Raw genomic sequence first — 24338 nt, forward strand, 5'->3', positions numbered from 1 at the left:
ATCGGCTATAATACTTTTCACATTTTTATTTATAGAAATGCTTCTGTCCAGTGAAATCTATTTTCCCATACAAATCAGTATTAATCCAAGAAGTTTGCCAATATGAAAAAAAAACCTAGGGCCAACTTTTTCTCTTGGTCACACTTATGTAAATCTGGAATAACTCTACTGAAGTCCACAATATTAATCTGCGTTCCAATAGGATCAGTCACAAAACAAATAATTGTATTACCAATGCAATGCTTGTTCTAATATAATCTGATGTAGACCCGTATGGTCTGATTCTATGGTCATTAACGCGCTTTTATACTGCTGTGGCAAAAAAAAGGGGCCTTGGAATTAGAATAAATTACACTTACACTCAATGTAAGGTCACTTTACACTGCTAGGGTGTGACTAATTTATTCTTACTTCACTATTGTGTTGCACCTCCTGTAGTCTTTTACACTAACACACGACGAGTGAAAAACATTACCATTCTAACCTGACACCATTTCACACTCACTTTGCACTCTGTAAATGTGTATACAAGGTGCAAAACAACAGTGAGTTGGGCCCAATGTGCTATGTAGATTCAGTGTCCCCGCTCCTCTGCTTCCGCCCCAAAGAAGGCTCAAAGGAACTATGGTGACTAGTCCATCCAATATTAGCTATGGAAGGGCTGATTTGCAACTGCAACATGTTCACACATTATAGCAGCTGGCCTTGTGGAGCCATTACAGAGGTCTCATCTGTGCACATACAGCTTGCATAGGTTCTACCATCCTCCTGCCACTCTACCTCTATATACACTCCCCAATCCCCACACATGGGCAATGAAAGACCTAACTTGCACAGCGGGCCTTGTGCGTAGGTGAACTGTTGCTCTTGTGCAGGCCTGGTTGTCCTACCGGATTTTGCTTTAGAAAAATTTGAGGTGCTATAGCTGGCATTGGCATTCTCAATCCTACATCAACAAAACTATAAGACAGACTTGAAAGAGCTACACTTACCTATAAATAGCACGGACATATTCAGAATCCCTATTGTTCTGTGCACCGACATTCTTGCCCATCGCAGTTTCTAGAAAGAGAAAAGAGAAACGTATTAAGAATACGTTAGCTGGGTGGAAAGCCAGAAGTACATTGAGAACATACGGCCAGGTGTTGCATGAAAGCATTGCAGCCATTTACATCCTCATCTCATGGCGTTTCTCTTTTTTTAGAATGTGTAGTCTCTTTGTGAGACTAGCCCTAATATTCCTGTTCCTTTAACTCTCCCTCAGGTTAGATTCCATATTCCTGTTCCACCCCATAACACAATGTTTGATTGTTCAGATAGATACAAACATAATTAAAACAGAAAAGATGTGTTCATTATTGATAATACAAAAGTAGTTGTGGAAGACCAGTACTTTTTTGTCAATTATCTCAACAAATGAAACTGTAGCATTGTGGACAGCTGTAGTCTCCTCATCATTTACAGCACTTTTATAGCAACTGTTGAATCATCACCAGGACTTACCACAGATTATATCCAGTGCACAGAGAGTGATGTCTAGAAAGCAATCAAAGGGCTCTTTGTCAACGTGCTTTTCAAGTTTATCAACCAAAATATTGGCTTGTTCGTTCATAACTTCTAGAAAATTAGCTAAGATTGTGAAGTGGAACGTGGGAGTTATCATTTTCCTTCTGGAATGCCACTTATCTCCAGTGCTACAAAATAAAGAGTTGGAAATTAAGTATAAAAAACCTCACCAAAAAAGAAACAATGAATTGTTTGTGGAACTGCTCAGTGAATATACAATTACTTTCACCAGAGTAGTTAAAACTGGTAGATAGATTCTTAGAGCTAATCTTTTCAAATGTTGCCAGTGGACAATGTAGTCTTTGTCAGTCCATCTTCACTGATGACAGTAAAGAGTGGCTCTAATGACTTGTAACATTTTTTATACATAAATTAATGTCGGTAGTTGCAGCCAGCACCACTCACTATAAGGGGCAAAGTGGAAGTACATTTTGCTACAAAATTCTTCTAATCACACAGTGCTCCTAACAGCTTGGTGCTAACTGTAGCTGCTGCAAGACAAATACTGTGAACAAAAAGTTATCCTAAGGCAAGGGCTGACTGAGAAGGCACTTGAGCTGTAAGTGGATGAGGAGAAGGGTAAATAAAAAGCCCTTGTTAAATATTTAGCAACCCAGCTCTGGCTAAGCCCACCTTCACTGAGAACTGTAAATGGTGGCTTCTCTCATTTTTCCACTATGTAGAAAAGTGAGGGTTAGGGATAGTTACTGCTTAATGTCCAATTTATTACATCGGTATCATTTACCAAACATTTCTCAGAGAAGAGGATTCATCTCCCACAGAGCTGTTAAGGTAATGGGACGGAGACTGGCCAAGTATACATTTCTGTGGTCCCTGTCCCCTGCAAATAGCTGTTTCTATTGCAGTGAGACCAACTACTCTCCCTCTTCCCATAAAGCTCTTTCAGGGTGCTTGGTCCCAGCCTCCCAAGCCATCTGGCTCATTCTGGGGTGAGCCAAGTCTACTCCACCTTCCCCCTCTGCTGGGGTGTCTAGTGGGGTGTCACTGATGCTTCTCCAGTCCCCTCTCCCAACTACTGCTAGTCTTTGAGGTATGGATGTGCTTAATATTGCACCATCACAACACAGCCTGGCCAAAGGAGTCAGTGGGCCTTCTCTCCTTAGCTACTCTAGCCTGTCTGCTCCTTATGCTGAATCCCTGCTGCAATCTTAAGAGGAGTCCTAGCCTGTGTCTCAGGGTATGTCTACACTACGGGATTAATCTGAATTTATATAATTCGAATTTTGGAAACAGATTGTATAAAGTCGAATGTATGTGACCACACTAAGCACATTAATTCGGCGGTGTGCGTCCATGTACCGGGGCTAGCGTCGATTTCCAGAGCGTTGCACTGTGGGTAGCTATCCCATAGCTATCCCATAGTTCCCGCAGTCTCCTCCGCCCATTGGAATTCTGGGTTGAGATCCCAATGCCTGATGGGGCCAAAAACATTGTCGTGGGCGGTTCTGGGTACATCCTCCCCCCTCTCCAGGGAAGCAACAGCAGACAACCATTTCACGCCTTTTTCCTGGGTGAACAGTGCAGACGCCATATCACGGCAAGCATGGAGCCCGCTCAGTTCAAGACAGCAGTCATGACCATTATAAACATCTCGCGCATTATTGTGCAGTTTATGCTGAACCAGAACCTGCAAAACCAGGCGGCAAGGAGTAGGCGATGGCAGCGCGGTGGCGAGAGTGATGAGGACATGGACATGGAATTCTATCAAACCGCGGGCCCCGGTGCTTTGGAGACCATGCTGTTAATGGGGCAGGTTATAGCTGTGGAACACCGATTCTGGGCCTGGGAAACAAGCACAGACTGGTGGGACCGCATAGTGTTGCAGGTGTGGGACGATTCCCAGTGGCTGCGAAACTTTCGCATCCGTAAGGGCACGTTCATGGAACTTTGTGACTTGCTTTCCCTTGCCCTGAAGCACCAGAATACCAAGATGAGAGCAGCCCTCACAGTTGAGAAGCGAGTGGCGATAGCCCTGTGGAAGCTTGCAACGCCAGACAACTACCGGTCAGTCAGGAATCAATTTGGAGTGGGCAAATCTACTGTGGGGGCTGCTGTGATGCAAGTAGCCAAAGCAATCACTGAGCTGCTGCTACGAAAGGTAGTGACTCTGGGAAATGTGCAGGTCATAGTGGATGGCTTTGCTGCAATGGGATTCCCTAACTGTGGTGGGGTGATAGATGGAACCCATATCCCTATCTTGGCACCGGAGCACCAGGGTACACAGTACATAAACCGCAAGGGGTACTTTTCAATGGTGCTGCAAGCACTTGTGGATCATAAGGGACGTTTCACCAACATCAACGTGGGCTGGCCGGGAAGGGTTCATGACACTCGTGTCCTCAGTTTAAATGGCTCTGTTTAAACTCTGTTTAGACGGCTGCAGCAAGGGACTTACTTCCCGGACTAGAAAATAACTGTTGGGGATGTTGAAATGCCTATAGTTATCCTTGGGGACCCAGCCTACCCCTTAATGCCATGGCTCATGAAGCCATACACAGGCAGCCTGGACAGGAATCAGGAGCTGTTCAACTACAGGCTGAGCAAGTGCAGAATGGTGGTAGAATGTTCGTTTGGCCGTTTAAAAGGTCGCTGGCGCTCGTTACTGACTCGGTCAGACCTCAGCCAAACCAATATCCCCATTGTTGTTGCTGCTTGCTGTGTGCTCCACAATCTCTGGGAGAGTAAGGGGGAGACCTTTATGGCGGGGTGGGAGGCTGAGGCAAATCGCCTGGCTGCTGATTATGCGCAGCCAGACACCAAGGCGATTAGAAGATCACACCAGGAAGCACTGCGCATCAGAGATGCTTTGAAAACCAGTTTCATGACTGGCCAGGCTATGGTATGAAAGTTCTGTTTGTTGAAAACCCGCCCCCTTGATTGACTCATTCCCTGTAAGCAAACCACCCTCCCCCCTTAAATCACAGCTTGCTTTTAAAGGAAATAAAGTCACTATCGTTTAAAAATCATGTATTCATTATTAATTGGTTATAAACATAGGGAGAGAACCGACAAGGTAATCCGGGTGAGGTTTGGTAGGAGGATAGGAGGGAAGTAAAAGGCCACTGAAAAAATTCAATATAATGACAGCCTTTTGGTTGGGCTGTCCACTGGGGTGGAGTGGGAGGGTGCACGGAGCCTCCCCCGCCCCCGCGTTCTTACACGTCTGGGTGAGGAGGCTATGGAACATGGTGAGGGGGGAGGGAGGTTATACAGCGGCTGCCGCGGCACTCTGTTATCCTGCTGCCGTTCCTGAAGCTCCACCAGATGCCGGAGCATGTCCGTTTGATCATGCAGCAGCCCCAGCGTTGCAGCCTGCCACTTCGCATCTCGAGCGTCCCTCATTACCTCACGTTCACTGGCATCTTTCCTGTACTTAGAAACCATGTCCTTCCACTCATTCAAATGAGATCTTTCATTGCGGGTGCATTCCATTATTTCCGAGAACATCTCGTCTCGCGTCCTTTTTCTCCGCTGCCTTATCTGAGATAGCCTTCGGGACGGAGGAGGGAGGCTTGAAAAATTTGCAGCTGCTGGAGGGATGGAAAAAAGGAGAGAAGTTATTAAAAAGATACATTTTACAGAACAATGCTTATACTCTTTCACGGTGAACAACACTATTCACATTACATAGCACATGTGATTTCAGTACAAGGTCGCATTTTCCATCTTAATATTGAGTGCCTGTGGCTTTGGTGTTAGAGATCACAGATGCAGGTCCGGGCAACAGAATTCGGCTTGCATGCGGCCATGGTAAGCCATTGTCTTTCAGCTTCTGCACCCTCCTTTCCCACATACCAAGCAAAGCCCGTTGACTGCTGCGGTTTTCCTGCTAACCTTCAGCAGCAGAAAACAAACTAATCCCCCCCCCCCCCCCCCCGGCCCATCCAATTCTCTGGGATGATCACTGTACCCCTCCCCCCACCGCGTGGCTGGTATCAGGGAAGATCCCTGCTAGCCAAAGGCGAAAAGCTCAGTGCCAATTCCCCTCTCCCGTCCCCCCCCCCCCCACTTGGCTAACTGCAGGGAAGGATTTATTTTCAGCTGCAGGCAAACAGCCCAGTAGGAATGGCCACCTCTGTCCCCTTAATTAAATTCCTGTATTTCAACCAGGTTACCATGACTGATATCACTCTCCTGAGGATTACACAGCAAGATAAAGAATGGATGTTGCTTGAATGCCAGCAAACACCGGGACCATACGCTGCCAGGCTTTGCCATGCAATGATACCAGATTACTTGCTACTAGCATGGCGTGATCAAGTGTCCTACCATGGAGGACGGAATAAGGCTGCACTGCCCAGAAACCTTCTGCAAAGGCTTTTGGAGTACCTCCAAGAAAGCTTCATGGAGGATTTCCGCTCCATCCCCAGACACGTTAACAGACTTTTCCAGTAGCTGTACTGGCCGCGAATGCATCCCAAGTCCTCAGGGCAAATTAATCATTAAAAAACACTTGCTTTTAAACCATGTTTTATATTTTAAAAGGTAAACTTACCTGAGGTCCCTTCCATGCGGTCATGGTCTTGGGTACTGGCTTGGGAGGGTACTTCAGTCAGGCTGAGAAAAAGATCCTGGCTGTTGGGGAGAATGGAGTGCTGTGTGCTCTCCGCGAGCTCATCCTCCTCCTCCTCCTCCTCCTCCTCCTCTTCCCCGTCCGCAGAATCCTCAGGTGTGGCTGATGAGATTACCCCCGCCTTGGAACCCACGGTCAGAGGTGGGGTAGTGGTGGTGGCCCCCCCTACAATTGCATGCAGCTCAGCGTAGAAGCGGCATGTCTACGGCTCTGACCCAGAGCGACTGTTTGCCTCCTTTGTTTTTTGATAGGCTTGTCTGAGCTCCTTGACTTTCACGCGGCACTGCTCTGAGTCCCTATTGTGGCCTCTCTACATCATGCCCTTGGAGATTTTTTCAAAAGTTTTGGCATTTCATCTTTTCGAACGAAGTTCTGCTAGCACTGAATCCTCTCCCCATATAGCGATCAGATCCAGTACCTCCTGTATGGTCCATGCTGGTGCTCTTTTTCAATTATTGGCCTGCATGGTTATCTGTGCTGATGAGCTCTCTGTGGTCACCTATGCTTTCCTGTGCTGGGCACACAGGAAATGAAATTCAAATGTTCGTGGGGCTTTTCCTGTCTACCTAGCCAGTGCATCCGAGTTCAGATTGCTGTCCAGAGCGGTCACATTGGTGCACTGTGGGATAGCTCCCGGAGGCCAATACCATCGAATTGCGGCCACACTAACCCTAATTTGAAATGACAATATCGATTTTGGCGCTACTCCGCTCATCGGGGAGGAGTACAGAAATCTATTTTAAGAGCCCTTTATTTCGAAATAAATGGTTTCGTTGTGTGGACGGGTGGAAGGATTAATTCAATTTAACGCTGCTAAATTTGAATTAAACTCATAGTGTAGACCAGGCCTCAGATAGTTTCAGCTGGGAACACAGCATCTTCCTGTTTTGAGCAGGGAGCTCACAACTGCACCTCCCCCAAAATCTCCTATTTTTAAATGTCCCCAAACTGATCATTTTCTTGAACTGACCCTCCTTTGTCTATAGAGTCAAAGTCAGGAATGCAGCCTGCTGAGATCCAGCCACAGTGTTAGTTCATTCTGAGTCTCTAAATAGCAAAAAATTATGGGGAAAAATCACCAAAATATTTACAAAAGATCAGAAATGGCAGATACCTATTTTAGACTTGTGCTTCCAGAATAGCATAAGTAGGTACTATTGCACTGGGGGAGGAGTAAAGTGGGGCCTAGCCAGGGCCACCCAGAGGATTCAGGGGGCCTGGGGTAAAGCGGGGGAGCAGACATACTAACCAGGCAGCACTCCGAGTGTGCAGTGGCAGGTCCTTCAGTCGCTCTGCGTCTTTGGCAGTGTAAAAGTTACTAGTACCCCGCCTTAACAGCTAGTAGCTGTTATGTTAGCCAGCGGCCATTAGGGGGAAGCAAACACCTTAAGTACCCAGTAGCCTAAATTTTTCAACTGTCTTCCCTTTCAAGGTCTTAAGGTAGTTAAAGCTGGTCCCAAGCCAGTTTTCACTAACCAGATAGCAAAAGCATGGCTCTGACAACCACCAATTAAGTGTTAACATGGCAAGGGCCTTTGTCTGAATGTGTATAAAAGATCTGTAAAATGTGTGTAAGACAAAGTCTTTGTACCAAGGTGCAAAGCTCTCCTTTCTTCTGCAAAATAAAGCAACTCTTCCTTATCCCTATCTGGCTGTAATTGGCTCTCAGCTAGGTGGACCCGATATTTCGGTGACAGTTACTGGCGACTCCGCCAGGACCCTCCTAGCTCGGACATTGGACTTCGGATGGCTGCAGCGAACAGGGAACGGCGCCAACGGGGTGTTTCGCCCCTTTTCTCTGCTTCACCGCGGCCCCTAGGGTTCGTGTTCCGATAAGGTGAGTCCTAATAGGATAAGGAGACACTATCTGGTTCTGGTCTGGTTCTGTTCTGGTTAACCGGTTAATAAATTTCTGTCTTATACATTTGGGCGTTAAGTATGTGGACGGAACTGAGCCTCTCATTCGTAATTCCTCAGAGTGAAAGCCATCGCGTGCGATGAAGCTCTGAGGTCGAATTGGGATCCTTCTGTCCCATCCCCTGTAGCGGTCAATATTAGTAAAAATCCCTGTAATAGGATCCTATTAGGCCATAATTCCCTCTGTTCTCTGTGTAATTCTCTGTTAGAGTGTCAGCAAGCAGATGGGTGGGTCTCTGGTTAAACCCTCTAAGAATAGGTTTCAAAGTAGCAGCCATGTTAGTCTGTATCCGCAAAAAGAACAGGAGTACTTGTAATTGTAAGAGGCCAATCAATAGAGATGTCTAATTTGCATATTAATTCGAGTTCAGGTGTCAGTTTTGCAACAAAAAAACTTCAAAAACAGACTCCAGAGAGAGTCTGCTGAACTCGAATTAATATGCAAATTAGACACAATTAACTTAGGTCTAAACAGAGACTGGGAATGGTTGGGTCATTACACTCATTGAATTTTTTTCCCCCCATGTTAAGTTCTCCTCACACCTTCTATGGGTCATCTTGATTATCACTTCAAAGTTTTTTCTTCTGCTGCTACTGATAGCTCATCTCAATTGATTGGCCTCTTACAATTGGTATGCGTACTTCCACCTTTTCATGTTCTCTGTATCTTCTGTCTGTGTGTTCCATTCTATGCATCTGAAGAAGTGAGCTGCAGCCCACGAAAGCTTATGCTGAAATAAATTTGTTAGTCTCTAAGGTGCCACAAGTACTCCTGTTCCTCTAAGAATAGTCCTTTGAATTATATGTTAAGCAAATGGCCCTTACCCGGTGTTCAAAAAGGGATGTCAAAAACGTGTTTTTTTACAACTTTGTACCCAGGATTGGCCAGCCCTGGGGACTGCATGGCCCGAGTATGGCTCCTTTAATATTCCTACCCATTTAATCCACTTGCACCTGACACTGGAAAACCAAGCACCAGGGCAAATGGACTATTGGTTTTTGTGGGACGATAAGGCTCATCGTCGCTTAAAGAAGGTACAAATTCATGCCCCTCTATTCCCAAAAGCTTCTGCCCCTCACAAGGCTGATTATTGGGAGGATATCCCCCCCCCCATGTATTGCCCTAAACCACGGCCACCCCCTGCGGCAGCATTACCAATTGCGGCAAACCCGGTACCTTTCGGTAACAGCAGCACTGAAGGACCCGCCGCTGAAATGCCACCAAAGACCCGGAGCGACTGAAGGGCCCCCCGCCGCCAAAATGCCGCCGAAGACCCAGACCGCTACCGGGTAAGTAAAAAGGCGCCTCTAGCCAGGAAAGGGATTCTTGGTCAGGGCTTGTGGGGCCCCTGTGGGGCTTGGGGCAAATTGCCCCACTTGCCCCCCACCTCTGAGCAGCCCTGGGCCTAGCCAGGGCCAGCCCTCCCAAATGAATGACATCCCCAGAACTGTACAGGGGAGACATCCACAGTGGACATTAGGTGCCTTCCCTCCCCAGACACATGTCCTCTGGGGCAAAAACAGCAGAGAGGAGCCAGCCAGAGGCCAAAGCTAGCAGAGCAGCAGTAGAAGCAACTGAAGCAGGCACCCATGAACACTGATAATATTTTCCACAGCTTTGACTGGACTTTCTTTGCCTTGTGCTGACTGGGGGAAGGGACTGGAGCAAACAGCCAAAGTCTCTATACCTCAGCTTCCCTCCACATCTGACTTGCCCCATATACCTTCCTCCCTTCCCTCTTCTCATCTGCTCTATCCCTCTCATCACTCTCCTTTCCTGCCTTTTCTGTTGTGTGAAACTCCTCCTACCCCCCTTCAGAAAAAATCATAGCTCTACTATGACATTTGTGCTTCCACATTATTCACTTCGCTTGTGTCTCATATCCCTTTCCCTCACCATGTGTCTGTCTTGTCTACTTATACTGTAAGCTCTTCAGGGAAGGGAGTATCTACTGCTGTGAATGTGTATGGTGCCTAGCAAAAAGGGGCCCAGATATTGGTTGGTCCCTTGGCATTCCCCTAATAATCATGATTCATAATAATAGGAGACTATCCCTTCAGCAGAGGTGATAAGTGTGCATAATGGATAAAGGTGGTGTGTTTATGTATTTGATATAGCACATAAATCCAAGCTGACTGTGAGTCAGATTCTGTCTGCAAGCTTACTTTTCATTACACCCCAGCAGCTGCACTTAAGTTCTAAGAACAATGAGGTTCTAAGAGCTCAGAATCTGTGAATTTATGAATCCCACCCTTTGTCCCTTTTCTTCATGGATGATGGGGAGAACAGGTGTGTCTGCATTGCCCTTAGCATGCTCATTTACAGCTCTGTGTTAAGACAATGGTTATAATCAAAACTCATTCTTCGGGGTTTCAGCCAGTCACCTGTAAGCATCAGGGAGGAATTTTTTCCCCATTGCACAATTGGGGGATTTCTTGTGGGGGGACGGTGTGGGTTCACCAGGGGTGAAAGTAAATTAAGGGACTTACTGGTAGCAGGGACAGGATCCTGAGCAGGGGGAGGAGCCTCAACTGGAAGGGGCAAGGCCTTTAGATCCCTGGGCCCTTTAAATCGCGATTTAAAGGACCCTGGGGCTCCAGCGGTGATTTAAAGGGCCCAAGGCCTTTTAAATCACCGCCAGATCCCTGGGCCTCACGGCCACTACCCAAGGGCTCCGGCAGCGGGGCTCTGGTGGCGATTTAAAGGGCCAGGGGCTCTGGCTACTGCCTGGAGCCCAGGGCCCTTTTAAATTGCCAGGCGGGGAAGCTGCCCCCTGCCGGTACGGTCGGCTGTATACGCAGTACAGGACCGGACCGGCTTACTTTCACGTCTGGGGTTCACCTTCCTCTGAAACATTAAGGATTGGCCACTACTGGAGACAGCACACCAGACAGGGTGGACCACTGCTCTGAGTGGTACAGAAAATCCTCTCTCTCAGACTATGGCTGGTGTATCTTGCACACAGGCTCAGGGTCAAACTGATCACCAGATCTGGGGTCAGGAAAGAATCACCAAGTCAGATGGGAAGGGTACTTGGGCATTTTTTGCCATCCTCAACAGCACAGTGTGTGGATCACCAACCAAGATCATTTGTGCGTAGCTTACCTAATCAATTCCCTGCCATTGCAAGGGCCTTGGATATTGGTAGCACCTTAGTCTTTCTTGTTCTCTGCCTGTAGCACACAACAGTTTAGTCTCCTGAGGACTGAAATACTTTAGTTTAACCCAAGTGTGACAGATATGGCAATTTCCCGCAATATACTTGGGAGACCTTATTGAATTAAGTTTACATATCTTTAGGGTCCATTGCATTAAATGAATGGTTGTGGGCTTGGATGATCAAATGACTATATTGAACAAAGTGGCACACAAAAATGGATTTTTGGGATAATACCAGTGAAATGGATTTCCTGGGAAATATCTAGAGGGAAGTGAAAGCAAATTTCACACACACACCCCCACCCCACCCATGGTTATGCAACTGCACCCTAAGGACAGGACTACCATCAGGTGATTCCCTAATCCCAGAATCCCAAGATCAAAGGACCAAGCGGTGTAAAGGAAAGATGAACCTATGCATGGGTGTGCTTGTTCTGAGCAAAAGCTGTAATGAACTTGTAACTACAGAAAAACCCTTTGGTGGATTGGAAGGACTGACTCATACCAAAGCCCCTGCTGGAGTAGAGCGTGATGGCTGTCATCTTTGGTAAGCTTTCCAGCATGTGTGTAGGTTCTTTTATTCTTTTTAATATGTTTTCCCTGTAATCCTTTCACCTTAAAAATAAATGTGCCTGCTTAGAAAGAGCTGTGTGGGAACTTATAACTGTGTGCAATTAAACTGTCTATAGCCTTTGGAGAAAAAGCAAAACACAGACACTGGCCTGTTCAGACAGTCTGGCTTGCTGGGAATATCACAGTATAGGCAGGGAAATGTGCAGCCTAGAAAAACCCCATCAGGAAGGAGAGAGACACGAAAAAGTGATGGGAGAGGAGTTGGGAGCCTCGAGTGGGTGCCCTTGCACATGGCTCGCCTTGAAGTTCATGAAGTTGAGTCTGAGGACAGCTGAGGGCTACATCAATGAGACTAAATGTGTCATTTGTGTGGGGAGAATATTTGATATTGCTGGATTATAATTGACTGATATTCTTTTGCTGAGGAATTAAAAGTTCTTTCTATCAATTATGAAAACTCGAGCTCGGTGCATCCGAGTGAGGTCTTGCTACATCGTTTGCTCTAAAGTCCCATTTACAGTCCTCACAGCGCACGATCCTTTCAAGAACTCATCATTTCTAGACTCCAGATGGTAGCAGGAGGACCCCATTTTATGGCCCTGCCAGCAATACGGGCCTAAAGCTGCTTTTTGGGCATCCGTACTTTAGATTCTAATATTCAGACCATAATTATGCTTTTATCTGCTTATTAGCAAATAAAATATAACACATTCTAATCTAGGCAGTAAATATATATATCTTAGAATTAAACTTTGCATAACTTTAAAGGTACATGACTCTATTTATATATTACGATACCTTGTTAGAAGTCCTGTGCCAAGCCATGGATGTAGAAATTTGTACGGAAAAGATTTTTCTATGTGCTTTGAACTGTTTAGAACAACCTACCAGCAGGAGAAAAGACAGAGGGGAAATATCTCTTTAAAAGAAGAAGTTGGTAACACTATAACACTGTATACTCATTCCATTTTTTAGGAGGAGGGTATTTGCAAAATATATTCAAAGCTATGACTGCTCTCCTATAAACTTGAACACCCATTTACAATCAAAGATAGCTTTGTATTGCTCAGTCAACTTTACAAACCCTGGAGGTACAGGAGAGATCATTAACAAGGAAATATTTATCAAAATAAAAGTACATCACTTTGATACTACACTGTAAGAGCAGGAAAATGTTCCAATGGATTGTAATAGTCAATAGTATGAATGTGACATTCCTTTTTAATATATTGCAATATCTCCCAGGCCAAAGGTAAGCTGGATATTTGGACTGACAACCTGAACTGCAGCAGAGGTTCTGTCTCTCTCATGTAACTGGTAAAAGTACATCTACTTAACAGTAATATTAAACATGAGACACAGAATATAATTATTTATGTAATACATCTACAATCTTTGCCCAACTAGAGTAGGAGTCTTTCTTGGGGAATGACACCATCTTGTGAAGAATCTAAGCTTTCATTTTTAAAGTTAAGTTTCTAGCCCATCGGGTTGTGAAGATAACTTGATTTCTGGTTGGATGGTTTACACCAAGGCAGCAACATCTTCCCAGACAAGGGAGGTCAGTCTCTGAAGCGGAGCTGAGAGCGATAACCACAAGTTTGTGAAGAAGAGTCTTTTCAGAGGCAAAAAATTGATTGCTTTCTTGGGAAAGGGTCAGGGACAAACACAGACTCTTATTACCAGTAAGGTAAGTCATTTTGTCAGCCTCCTGGATTTTTAGTTGGACTAGTAGATTTCTATAGGAATTCTGCAGGTTTAAGCCGGTGCTGTGCTTCCAGGGACTCCCCCAGCAGCTTATTCAACTACCCCTCTTAAGTCCACAGAACTGATATATCCCCAGAGGCATTTCCATGGGGTCAGGAGGAATGGGGGAGCATACTGAAGAGGCAGATTTTCTCCAGTCCATGGCATAGGGTAGAAGGGGCTCCTAGGGGTGACATTGGAGCATATATTTCACCCCTAGGAGCATATATTTAAAGACCGAATTACTTGGGCATATATTTAAAGACTGAATTACATACACACCTAGAGGCTGATGTAGTGGGCAGATTTTATATACTGAAATACATAAACAAGTGTCCTGATAATCAGTGGCAGAAGAGATACCTGAACAACAGAGTTGCCTTAAATAATGCATCCTCCTTTATAAAATAATGCCTATGGTTTTAATTAAAACACTTTTCTCAGTTTTATCAGATTGATGCAAATTATATCATTTCCATCAGTCCTCAAGTCCTGTTGAGAGATTTCTTTGTATGCACTTTATTTAATAAATACAATAAAATGTATCTCACCCGTATATCACTTGATAATAAAAAAACAACTGTACCTCGAAGATAATAGCACAACACTGATGTTTTAAACTAGTGGATCATTAACACAGTATCTGCATTCAGAACCTGTTATGTTGATAATGCGAAGTGAAGTTTAAGGTTTTCCACAGTCCAAAACCTGGATCAACATTTCCTCTCACTTAGTTGAGAATCACAGAAGTATTTTTAATCAATGTAAAGACACAGAAGAAGAAATTTTGCATTTATCTCTAAGCGAACTACAAACCATGCAGGGCTAGACTGCACTATTTGCACCTGCCAGAGCAAAGGGGATGGTACTCACTCCGGCAGAGAGAACACCAGGGGTATTGTGTCTCAGTTGCACTGACTGGGAATGATTTGTGTCATCCCTTTAGCTCATGCAACATACCACTGGGAGGAGCATCTGACATGCAGTCCCTGTGCTCCCCTGAGTGCCTAGAGTTATAAAACATCTGCACTAAAGTAGGGAGGGAGGGCAGGCAGGCAGGGAGGAGGAGACCAGCATGAAGCCTAAGCTCTAGATGTAACAAGAAGTTTGGTGACTGGCATGTGTCCTTCATGACCAGCCATTTTTAATGTTTACTATAAAATCTGGAGATGAAACAAACACAAACTTTCAAATTAGAGAATAACTGTCATAAATTGTATGACTTATACAAACAAATCTATTAAACATGAGATAGGAACACTCACCTCCACAGCATCTGGATGATATAAAATCACAAAAGGCAATGGTCCTATCCAAAGTTTTAGCAGGGGTAGATTCCTGTATTCTTTGAAGATGTGTACTATTTGATTAAAGAAATCTGTGGGGTGGAAAAAATCAATTTGAATAGGCCAAAACTAAAACTTTTGTAATCATGTAATTGATCATGAGTTCACTGCAGTGTTAGTTTTGCTACTGTGACAAACCAAGTATGTTTTGCACTTATTTATTATTTTGATTATAGTAGCACTTAGGGGTCCCAGTCGAGATTGTGATAAGCACTGTACAGACACAGGTACCTTGCAACCTAAATAGAAGGGACAAATGAAAGAGTATAAAGGAAATATTTTTATCCCCCTTTTATAGATGGGGATCTGACACACAAAGAGATTATGTGACTTGCCCAAGGTCACATAGGAAGTCTATGGCAAAGCTAGGAATTTAATTCATTTCTCCGGATTCCCAGCCCAGTGCATTAGCACAAGCCCATCCTCACACTGATTAATTTTTCTGAACAACATGATAGATGGAATATAAATCCTTGCGGGGTAAGGATCATCTATTAAGTACAAGAGAACCTCTACTGATTGACTTTAAAGACCTTAACTGAGACCCTCTAAAATGGCTCCAAGAGCATCTTAGATAAAAGGGGAAATGAGATTGTGCAGATTGTGCAGATTAATAAATCATTCATGCAGCAGGTTTAAAACAAATAAAATGAAGTTCTTCTTCACGCAGCGCACAGTCAACTTGTGGAACTCCTTACCTGAGGAGGTTGCGAAGGCTAGGACTATAACAGAGTTTAAAAGAGAACTAGATAAATTCATGGTGGTTAAGTCCATTAATGGCTATTAACCAGTACGGGTAAGGAATGGTGTCCGTAGCCTCTGTCTGTCAGAGGGTGGAGATGGATGGCAGGAGAGAGATCACTTGATCATTGCCTGTTAGGTTCACTCCCTCTGGGGCACCTGGCATTGGCCACTGTCGGTAGACAGGATACTGGGTTAGATGGACCTTTGGTCTGACCCGGTACAGCCTTTCTTATGTTCTTATGTTCTTATTCCACAATAATGCTAGAGTCCACATTCAAGAGAAATTTCTACACAAAAGACCAGAGGGTCACCACCTATTATTAACGTTGCCTGACACTTTCCACTATACGGCCTCATTTTTAGTTGCTTATAATTTTGCCAAACTTTAACAGTTTGGGTTGCAATTTTCCATGCCAGGTGCTCACCACAAGCCAAATTTCAGCCAAAACCATTCAGTTGTTTTCAGGAACAAGGCTAAGTAAAAATATGTTTCAGAGTAGCAGTCGTGTTAGTCTGTATCCACAAGAAGAACAGGAGTACTTGTGGCACCTTAGAGACTAAGGGTATGTCTACACTACGGGATTAATCCGAATTTAGATAATTCGGATTTGAGAAACAGGTTGTATAAAGTCGAAATGAGTGCGGCCACACTAGCACAGTAATTCGGTGGTGTGCGTCCAAGTACCGGGGCTAGCGTCGATTTCTGCACCGTTGCACTGTGGGTAGCAATTCCATAGCTATCCCATAGTTCCCGCAGTCTCCTGCGCCCATTGGGATTGTGGGTTAAGATCCCAGTGCCTGATGGGACAAAAAACATCGTCGCAGGTGGTTCTGGGTACAGCCTCACTCCCTCCCTCCCTCCCTCCCTGCATGAAAGCAACGGACGGCAGACAACCATTTTCGCGCCTTTTTTCCTGGGTGGGTGAACACTGCAGACTCCATACCACGGCAAGCATGGAGCCCGCTGAGGTCAAGACAGCACTCATGAATATTGCAAACACCTCGCGCGTTCTTGTGGAGTTTATGCTCAGCCAGGACCAGAAAAACGAGGCGAGGAGGCAGCGGCGGCGGCAGCGCAGCGACAAGCATGATGAGGACATGGACACGGACACGGACACAGAATTCAGTGAAACCACAGGCCCCGGTGCTTTGGAGATCATGTTGTTAATGGGGCAGATTCTATCCATGGAACGCCGATTCTGGGCAAGGGAAACAAGCACAGACTGGTGGGACCGCATAGTGTTGCAGGTCTGGGACGATTCCCAGTGGCTGCGGAACTTTCGCATGCGTAAGGGCACTTTCATGGAACTTTGTGACTTGCTTTCCCCTGCCCTGAAATGCCAGAATACCAAGATGAGAGCAGCCCTCACAGTTGAGAAGCGCGTGGCGATAGCCCTGTGGAAGCTTGCAACGCCAGACAGCTACCGGTCAGTCGGGAATCAATTTGGAGTGGGCAAATCTACGGTGGGGGCTGCTGTGATGCAAGTAGCCAAAGCAATCACTCAGGTGCTGCTACGAAAGTTAGTGACTCTGGGAAATGTGCAGGCTATAGTGGATGGTTTTGCTGCAATGGGATTCCCTAACTGTGGTGGGGCAATAGACGGAACCCATATCCCTATCTTGGCACCGGAGCACCAAGCCACCGAGTACATAAACCGCAAGGGGTACTTTTCAATGGTGCTGCAAGCACTTGTGGATCACAAGGGACGTTTCACCAACATCAACGCGGGCTGGGCGGGAAGGGTTCATGACGCTCGCGTCTTCAGGAACACTACTCTGTTTAAAGGGCTGCAGCAAGGGACTTACTTTCCGGACCAGAAAATAACCGTTGGGGATGTTGAAATGCCCATAGTTATTCTTGGGGACCCAGCCTACCCCTTAATGCCATGGCTTATGAAGCCATACACAGGCAGCCTGGACAGGAGTCAGGAGCTGTTTAACTACAGGCTAAGCAAGTGCAGAATGGTGGTAGAATGTGCATTTGGCCGTTTAAAAGGTCGCTGGCGTTCATTATTGACTCGCTCTGACCTCAGCCAAAGAAATCTCCCCATTGTTATTTCTGCTTGCTGTGTGCTCCACAATCTCTGTGAAAGTAAGGGGGAGACCTTTATGGCGGGGTGGGAGGCTGAGGCAAATCGCCTGGCTGCTGATTACGCGCAGCCAGACACCAGGGCGATTAGAAGATCACACCATGAAGCGCTGTGCATCAGAGAAGCTTTGAAAACCAGTTTCATGGCTGGCCAGGCTACCGTGTGAAATATCTGTTTGTTTCTCCTTCATGAAAACCCTCCCCCTTTACTGACTGATTTTCTGTAAGGAACCCACCCTGCCCCTTCCCCCAGCTTTCTTTCAAACCAAATAAAGTCACTATCATTTAAAAATCATTTATTCTTTATTAATAGATTAGAAAAAGAGGGAGGGAACCCGGGTGGTATTTGGGAGGAGGATTGCTGGGAAGGAAAAAGCCACAAAGAAAAGGTTAAAAAAATGACAGCCTTTTGCTTGGGCTGTCTACTGGGGTGGAATGGGAAGGTGTACGGAGCCTCCCCCCCCGCGTTCTTACACGTCTGGGTGAGGAGGATACGGAACATGGGGAGGGGGGAGGGTGGAACAGGGGCTGAAGCGGCAGTCTGTTTTCCAGCAGCCGTTCCTGAACCTCCACCAGACGCCGGAGCAGCCCCAGCGTTGCATCCTTCATCCTCTGGTCTTCCTGCCGCCATCTCTCATCTCGATCGTCTCTCCTCTCCTCACGTTGGTCCCTCCTCTCCTCACGTTGGTCCCTCCTCTCCTCACGTTCACTGACTTCTTTCCTATACTTTGAAACTGTTTCCTTCCACTCATTCAGATGAGCTCTGTCACTCCTGCTGGATTGCATAATTTCAGAAAACATGTCCTCCCGCGTCTTCTTCTTACGACGCCTTATCTGTGATAACCTTCGGGATGGAGGAGGGAGGCTTGAGGAATTTGCAGCTGCTGTAGGGAGGGGAAAAAAGAGAGAATTGTTTTAAAAGCTACATTTTGCAGAACAATGCTTATACTCTTTCACGGTGACCAACACTGTTCACATTACATAGCACATGTGATTTCTGTGCAAGGTCGCATTTTGCCTCTTAATGCTGAGTGCTTGTGGCTTTGCTGCTAGAGATCACAGGTCTGGGCAACAGAATTCGGCTTGCATGCGGCCATGGTAAGCCATTGTTTTACAGCTTCTGCACCCTCCTTTCCCACATACCAAGCATAGCCTGTAGAGTGCTGCAGAAGCCTGGCCAATCTCAGCCAGTTGGGGGGGGGGCAGTGTGGGGGGGCTTGTCTGGGCCCCTTCAGGCAAGTAGAGTGCTGCGGTTTTTCTGTTAACATTCAGCAGCACCAGAAAACAAACTAACCCCCCCCCCGCCATGAATTCTCTGGGATGATCACGGTACCCCTCCCCCCACCGCATGGCTGGTATCAGGGAAGATCCCTGCAGGCACCAAACTACCCACCCCCCCGCCGCCGACCCCCCCCCTCGCCATGAATTCTCTGGGATGATCACGGTACCCTCCCCCCACCGCGTGGCTGGTAACAGGGAAGAACCCTGCTAGCCAAACGCGGAAAACTTCAGGGCCAATTTCCCATCTGCGCTTGGCTAACTGCAGGGAAGGATTTATTTTCCGCCACAGGCAAACAGCCCAGTAGGAACGGCCACCTCTGTCCCCTTAATTAAGTTCCCGTATTTCAACCAGGTTACCAGGAGTGATATCACTCTCCTGAGGATTACACAACAAGATAAAGAACGGATGTTGCTTGAATGCCAGCAAACACCGGGACCATACGCTGCTAGGCTTTGTCAGGCAATGATACCAGATTACTTGCTGCAAGCATGGCGTGGTCAAGTGTCCTACCATGGAGGAGGGAATAAGGATGCACTGCCCAGAAACCTTCTGGCAAGGCTTTCGGAGTACCTCCAGGAGAGCTTCATGGAGATGTCCCTGGAGGATTTCCGCTCCATCCCCAGACACGTTAACAGACTTTTCCAGTAGCTACAGACTTTTCCAGTAGCTGAACTGACCGCGAATGCAAAGTCAGGCAAAGTAATCATTAAAAACCGTTTGCTTTTAAAACAAGTTTTATATTTTAAAAGGTAAACTCACCTGAGGTCCCTTCCATGGGGTCAGAGTCTTGGGTACTGGCTTGGGAGGCTTGGGAGGGTACTTCAGTCAGGGTGAGAAAAAGATCCTGGCTGTTGGGGAGAATGGAGTGCTGTGTGCTCTCTGCAAGCTCATCCTCCTCCTCCTCCTCCTCTACCCCATCGGCAGAATCCTCAGGCGTCGAGACTATCCCCGACCCAGAATCCACGAACAAAGGTGGGGTAGTGGTGGCAGCCCCCCCTAGAATTGCATGCAGCTCGGCGTAGTAGCGGCATGTCCGCGGCTCTGACCCGGAGCGACCGTTTGCCTCCTTTGTTTTTTGATAGGCTTGTCTGAGCTCCTTGACCTTCACGCGGCACTGCTCAGAGTCCCTATTGTGGCCTCTCTCCATCATGCCCTTGGAAATTTTTTCAAAAGTTTTTGCATTTCGTCTTTTAGAACGAAGTTCTGCAAGCACTGAATCCTCTCCCCATACAGCGATCAGATCCAGTACCTCCCTCACGGTCCATGCTGGTGCTCTTTTTCGATTATCAGCCTGCATGGTTACCTGTGCTGATGAGGTATCTGTGGTCACCTGTGCTCTCCATGCTGGGCAAACAGGAAATGAAGTTCAAATGTTCGCGGGGCTTTTCCTGTCTACCTGGCCAGTGCATCCGAGTTCGGATTGCTGTCCAGAGCGGTCACAATGATGCACTGTGGGATAGCTCCCGGAGGCCAATACCATCGAATTGCGGCCACACTAACCCTAATTCGAATTGCTAAAATCGATTTTGGCGCTACTCCGCTCGTTGGGGTGGAGTACAGAAATCGATTTAAAGGGCCCTTTACATCGAATTAAATGGCGTCGTTGTGTGGACGGTTACAGGGTTAATTCGAATTAAAGCTGATAAATCCGAATTAAAGTCGTAGTGTAGACCAGGCCTAACAAATTTATTAGAGCATAAGCTTTCATGGGCTACATCCAAAGAAGTGGGCTGTAGCCCACAAAAGCTTATGCTCTAATAAATTTGTTAGTCGCTAAGGTGCCATAAATACTCCTGTTCTTTTTTAAAAAATATGTTGTTGTTTTGCTTATGTTAAAAAAATTCTTGAGACCTTTACTTTTAAATGCCTTAACACCTCCATGCAGGGGAGTGGACTGTGTGTCAGGAATGTACCTTGTGCCCAGGACCGGCTCTAGGCACCAGCAAAGCAAGCACGTGCTTGGGGCACACATTTCCAGGGGTGGCATTCCGGCAGACGTCTTCAAAAATTCCAACATCAAGCCCCAGCTCTCCTCAGGCAACAAAGTGTCAAACAACTGCCTGGACATGGCGGGCAGTGGCCCTCCGGGTTACTGCTACAAAGTCTGCCTGGCCCCAGAGTCCACCAAGAGCAACTTCACGTTCCTAAAGCCCTACAGCCTGAATCCCCCGAGGAACAACGAGAAAGCCGCCGAGAACTTACCAGGGCCAGGCAGGAAGCCCCCAGTGGCCAATAACACCGTCAGTGCCACCAGCCAGGTAACCCTGCGCTGCAGTACAGCCGGTGGGGCTCAGGGAGACAGTGCCATGAAATACCCCTTCAAGGGTTAGCCTGGCTTTCCCCTTCTTCTCTCCCTCCCCTACCCCCTTGGAAACAAATCTGAGCCAGGAGAAATCCTTTCATTCGGGCACAACTTTTTAAAGATAATGACCTGACCCTTTGATCAAGTGGCAGTGTCAGAATTAGCACCCGTCAGACAGCAGGCAATTCTCCAGCACGCTCCTTACCCATTTCAGTTAATGATTTGGGGAACGTCAGGCTCATTTTAAATGAGCGAAAGTAGCAGAATGCGCTCAGAAGCGGCAGCCCAGCTCCTAGTAAGACTGAAATACAGAGCATGCCCAGGAAAGCCAAGGGCTCTCTCCGATCGGGGCTGCACAACCCCATAGCCTTCCTTCAAGAGATCCAGACGTGACACCGGGGCAGCAAAGCATGCGGTGATTTAAGCCTCTTGAAATGTCATCTCTATTCTGTATTTCCCCTCCACACATATTACAAGCGGCACAAATTACTCAGGCGCTCTAGTGGCCCATGGGGCTTTTCAGCTCCTCTGTCTCAATAAGAAATTCAGGCAGATACACCCAGCTTAAGCAGATTCAGATGCAGTCGTTGCCCAATGCTGCATCAGTACCGCACCCAGTCAAAAAAAACAAACCAAACCAAACCAACAAAAACATTGCAACGTGCAAACATGTGTAAAAGCCACAAAAAGGGGGGGGAGGGGCAGTCTTTTTTTTTTTTTTTTTGCTGGGGGTGGGGGCAAAAATCTAGAGCCGGTCCTGCTTGTGCCATCCCACTAATTTGATCATTTTTAGCCTTAGGAAAAAAACGTTTTGTACTTGTTCGGTAGAGACTTGCTAGATCTTAACAGCTAAAAATCTCTGAAGATTCCTTTTTCACTGAGCATGCTTGAGTCTCTCACAGCTCCTGTGTGCGACCGGAACAGCATCTTCCATCTCCTCACAGCTCCTTTGTGTGACCACACTGTGTATGTGCCATCCTTACAGATTTATTTGGACGTAAGCTTTCGTGGGCTAAAACCCAGTTCATCAGATGCGAAAGTTTATGCCCAAATAAATTTGTTAGTCTTTAAGGTGCCACAAGTACTCCTCATTGTTTTCAGAGTAGCAGCCATGTTAGTCTGTATTCGCAAAAAGATCAGGAGTACTTGTGGCACCTTAGGGCTTGCCTTCACTACCCGCCCGGATCGGTGGGTAGAAATCGATCTCTCGGGGATCGATTTATCTGTCTCATCAGGACGCGATAATCGATCCCCTGAATCTACGCACGTACTCCACCAGCCCAGGTAGCAGTAAGCACCGTCAACGGGGGAGCCGCAGCAGTCGTTTTGCCACCGTCCTCACAGCGGGGTAAGTCGGATCAGATACATCGAATTCAGCTACGCTATTCCCGTAGCTGAATTTGCGTATCTGAAATCGATCCCCCCCACCGTAGTGTAGACGTAGCCTTAGAGACTAACAAATTTATTTGAGCATAAGCTTTCGTGGACTACAGCCTACTTCTTCAGATGCATAGAATGGATCATAGAATGCATAGAATGTTTTGTATCTACAAACAGCCCTCTGTCACAATCATGCCTGTTCTTCCAAAAATAGTTGACTGTTTCTAAGTTTTATGACAGAAACTGGCCCTGTACATTTATAGTATTGTCTTCCTCAGCACAACCACCACACCCACCCTGCAGCAAAGCTAAAGCAACTAAATAACCCTTTTCCTTCATTCCACTTCAGGTATAACTTACCTGAAAGATCCCTTTTGTTAAAAAATCAAGGCTCAATAATACAGCACAAAAGCCCATATTTGCACAGGTACAATAAGCACAGAAATCCATGCACATTGATATTTTTACTATCTCACTGTGGAGTTAAAGGGACAGGACATCACAATTAAGAGCTTGTTTTCAAGAAACAAATTATAATCAAATTATAAACTCTTTGGAAATAGCGAGGGGGGGGGAATACCTCAGGAACCATAAAGACTTGTCATTGGTTTCTGGGGGGTTTTGGTTGATTGAAGTAGAGTCTCAGTAATACTGCCTGGCTGTTTTGCCCGGATCTAGAAATGCAGCAGGATGCCAAGTATTGAACTGTTTTGTTTTTGTTTTCAACTTGGGGGAAAAGTCTTTAACATAAAAACAGCTCATTCCTACTCTGTTATTCTACAACAATAATTAGTGATGGGGCCAGTCCAGCTCCTTCTTATACAGCCCCAGGAAATCCCCAGCCACTTCCCGAGCACCTAACAAATGTCTACACCGCTGTACGCCCTGTGGCCGAGGCTGATTCCCCAGGGCATTGTGGTCACCCTGGAGAGAGGGTGCTTCAGGCAGCAGCTCCAGGAGGGAGATGGGTTTGCAGTAGGGCGACCAGACAGCAAGTGTGAAAAATCGGGACAGGGGATGGGGGGTAATAGAAGCCCATATTAAAAAAAGCCCCAAATATCAGGATTGTCCCTATAAAATCGGGACATCTGGTCACCCTAGCTTTGCAGACAGCTACCGCTATGTCTCTGGGCAGCCGTTACCTTCCCCTTTGCGCACCAAGAACACAGTATTTCCCAGCAGAGGGTAACAGGGGCTGACCCCTGGAATCGACTTCAGTGCCTTCCACTTCCCCAGGTAATCCAGCAGCAGGCGGAACGTGAAGGCTGCCAGCAGCGCGAAGAGCAGACTGACAACTCCGGCCCCCCAGTATAGCAGCCGGTCCCCGTCCTGAGCCAGCTGCAGAGCCCCCATCGCTGCCCCGAGCCCGGCCGCTGGGCGTGCACTGAGCCGCAGTCCCGAGGTGCTGCACCGAGTGTAGAACCCGGGCTCTCGCTCGGCTGCAACCAAGGGAAGCAGAGCCCAGGGGTGGGGTGTGCGGGGGTGGGGGAGAGGCCCGGGAACAAAAGAGTGGGAGGGAAGGAGGGATCCCCAGAGGCTGCATGAGGAGGGAGCAGAGCAGCAGAAGAGGTAGGTGCTGAGGAAGCTGCTGCACCCCCTGGCTTGAAGTGGTTTCCTTCATATACAGTTTGGTTCAATG

At 46.7% G+C, this 24338-nt stretch overlaps 1 protein-coding gene across 1 annotated transcript in view; it reads right to left on the reverse strand.

Moving 5' to 3' along the window:
* Nucleotides 1-24052, reverse strand: part of LOC128838515 (cytochrome P450 4V2-like) — a 67496-nt gene extending 43444 nt beyond the window's left edge. Inside the window, 5 exon segments of the mRNA XM_054030768.1 lie at nucleotides 993-1062; nucleotides 1504-1694; nucleotides 12609-12694; nucleotides 14822-14934; nucleotides 23842-24052. Of these exon segments, the coding sequence (XP_053886743.1) occupies nucleotides 993-1062; nucleotides 1504-1694; nucleotides 12609-12694; nucleotides 14822-14934; nucleotides 23842-24052 (671 nt within the window).
* Nucleotides 24053-24338: the final 286 nt, after the last annotated feature.

Source organism: Malaclemys terrapin, chromosome 5, assembly GCF_027887155.1.
Source record: "Malaclemys terrapin pileata isolate rMalTer1 chromosome 5, rMalTer1.hap1, whole genome shotgun sequence".
NCBI lineage: Eukaryota > Metazoa > Chordata > Testudines > Emydidae > Malaclemys > Malaclemys terrapin.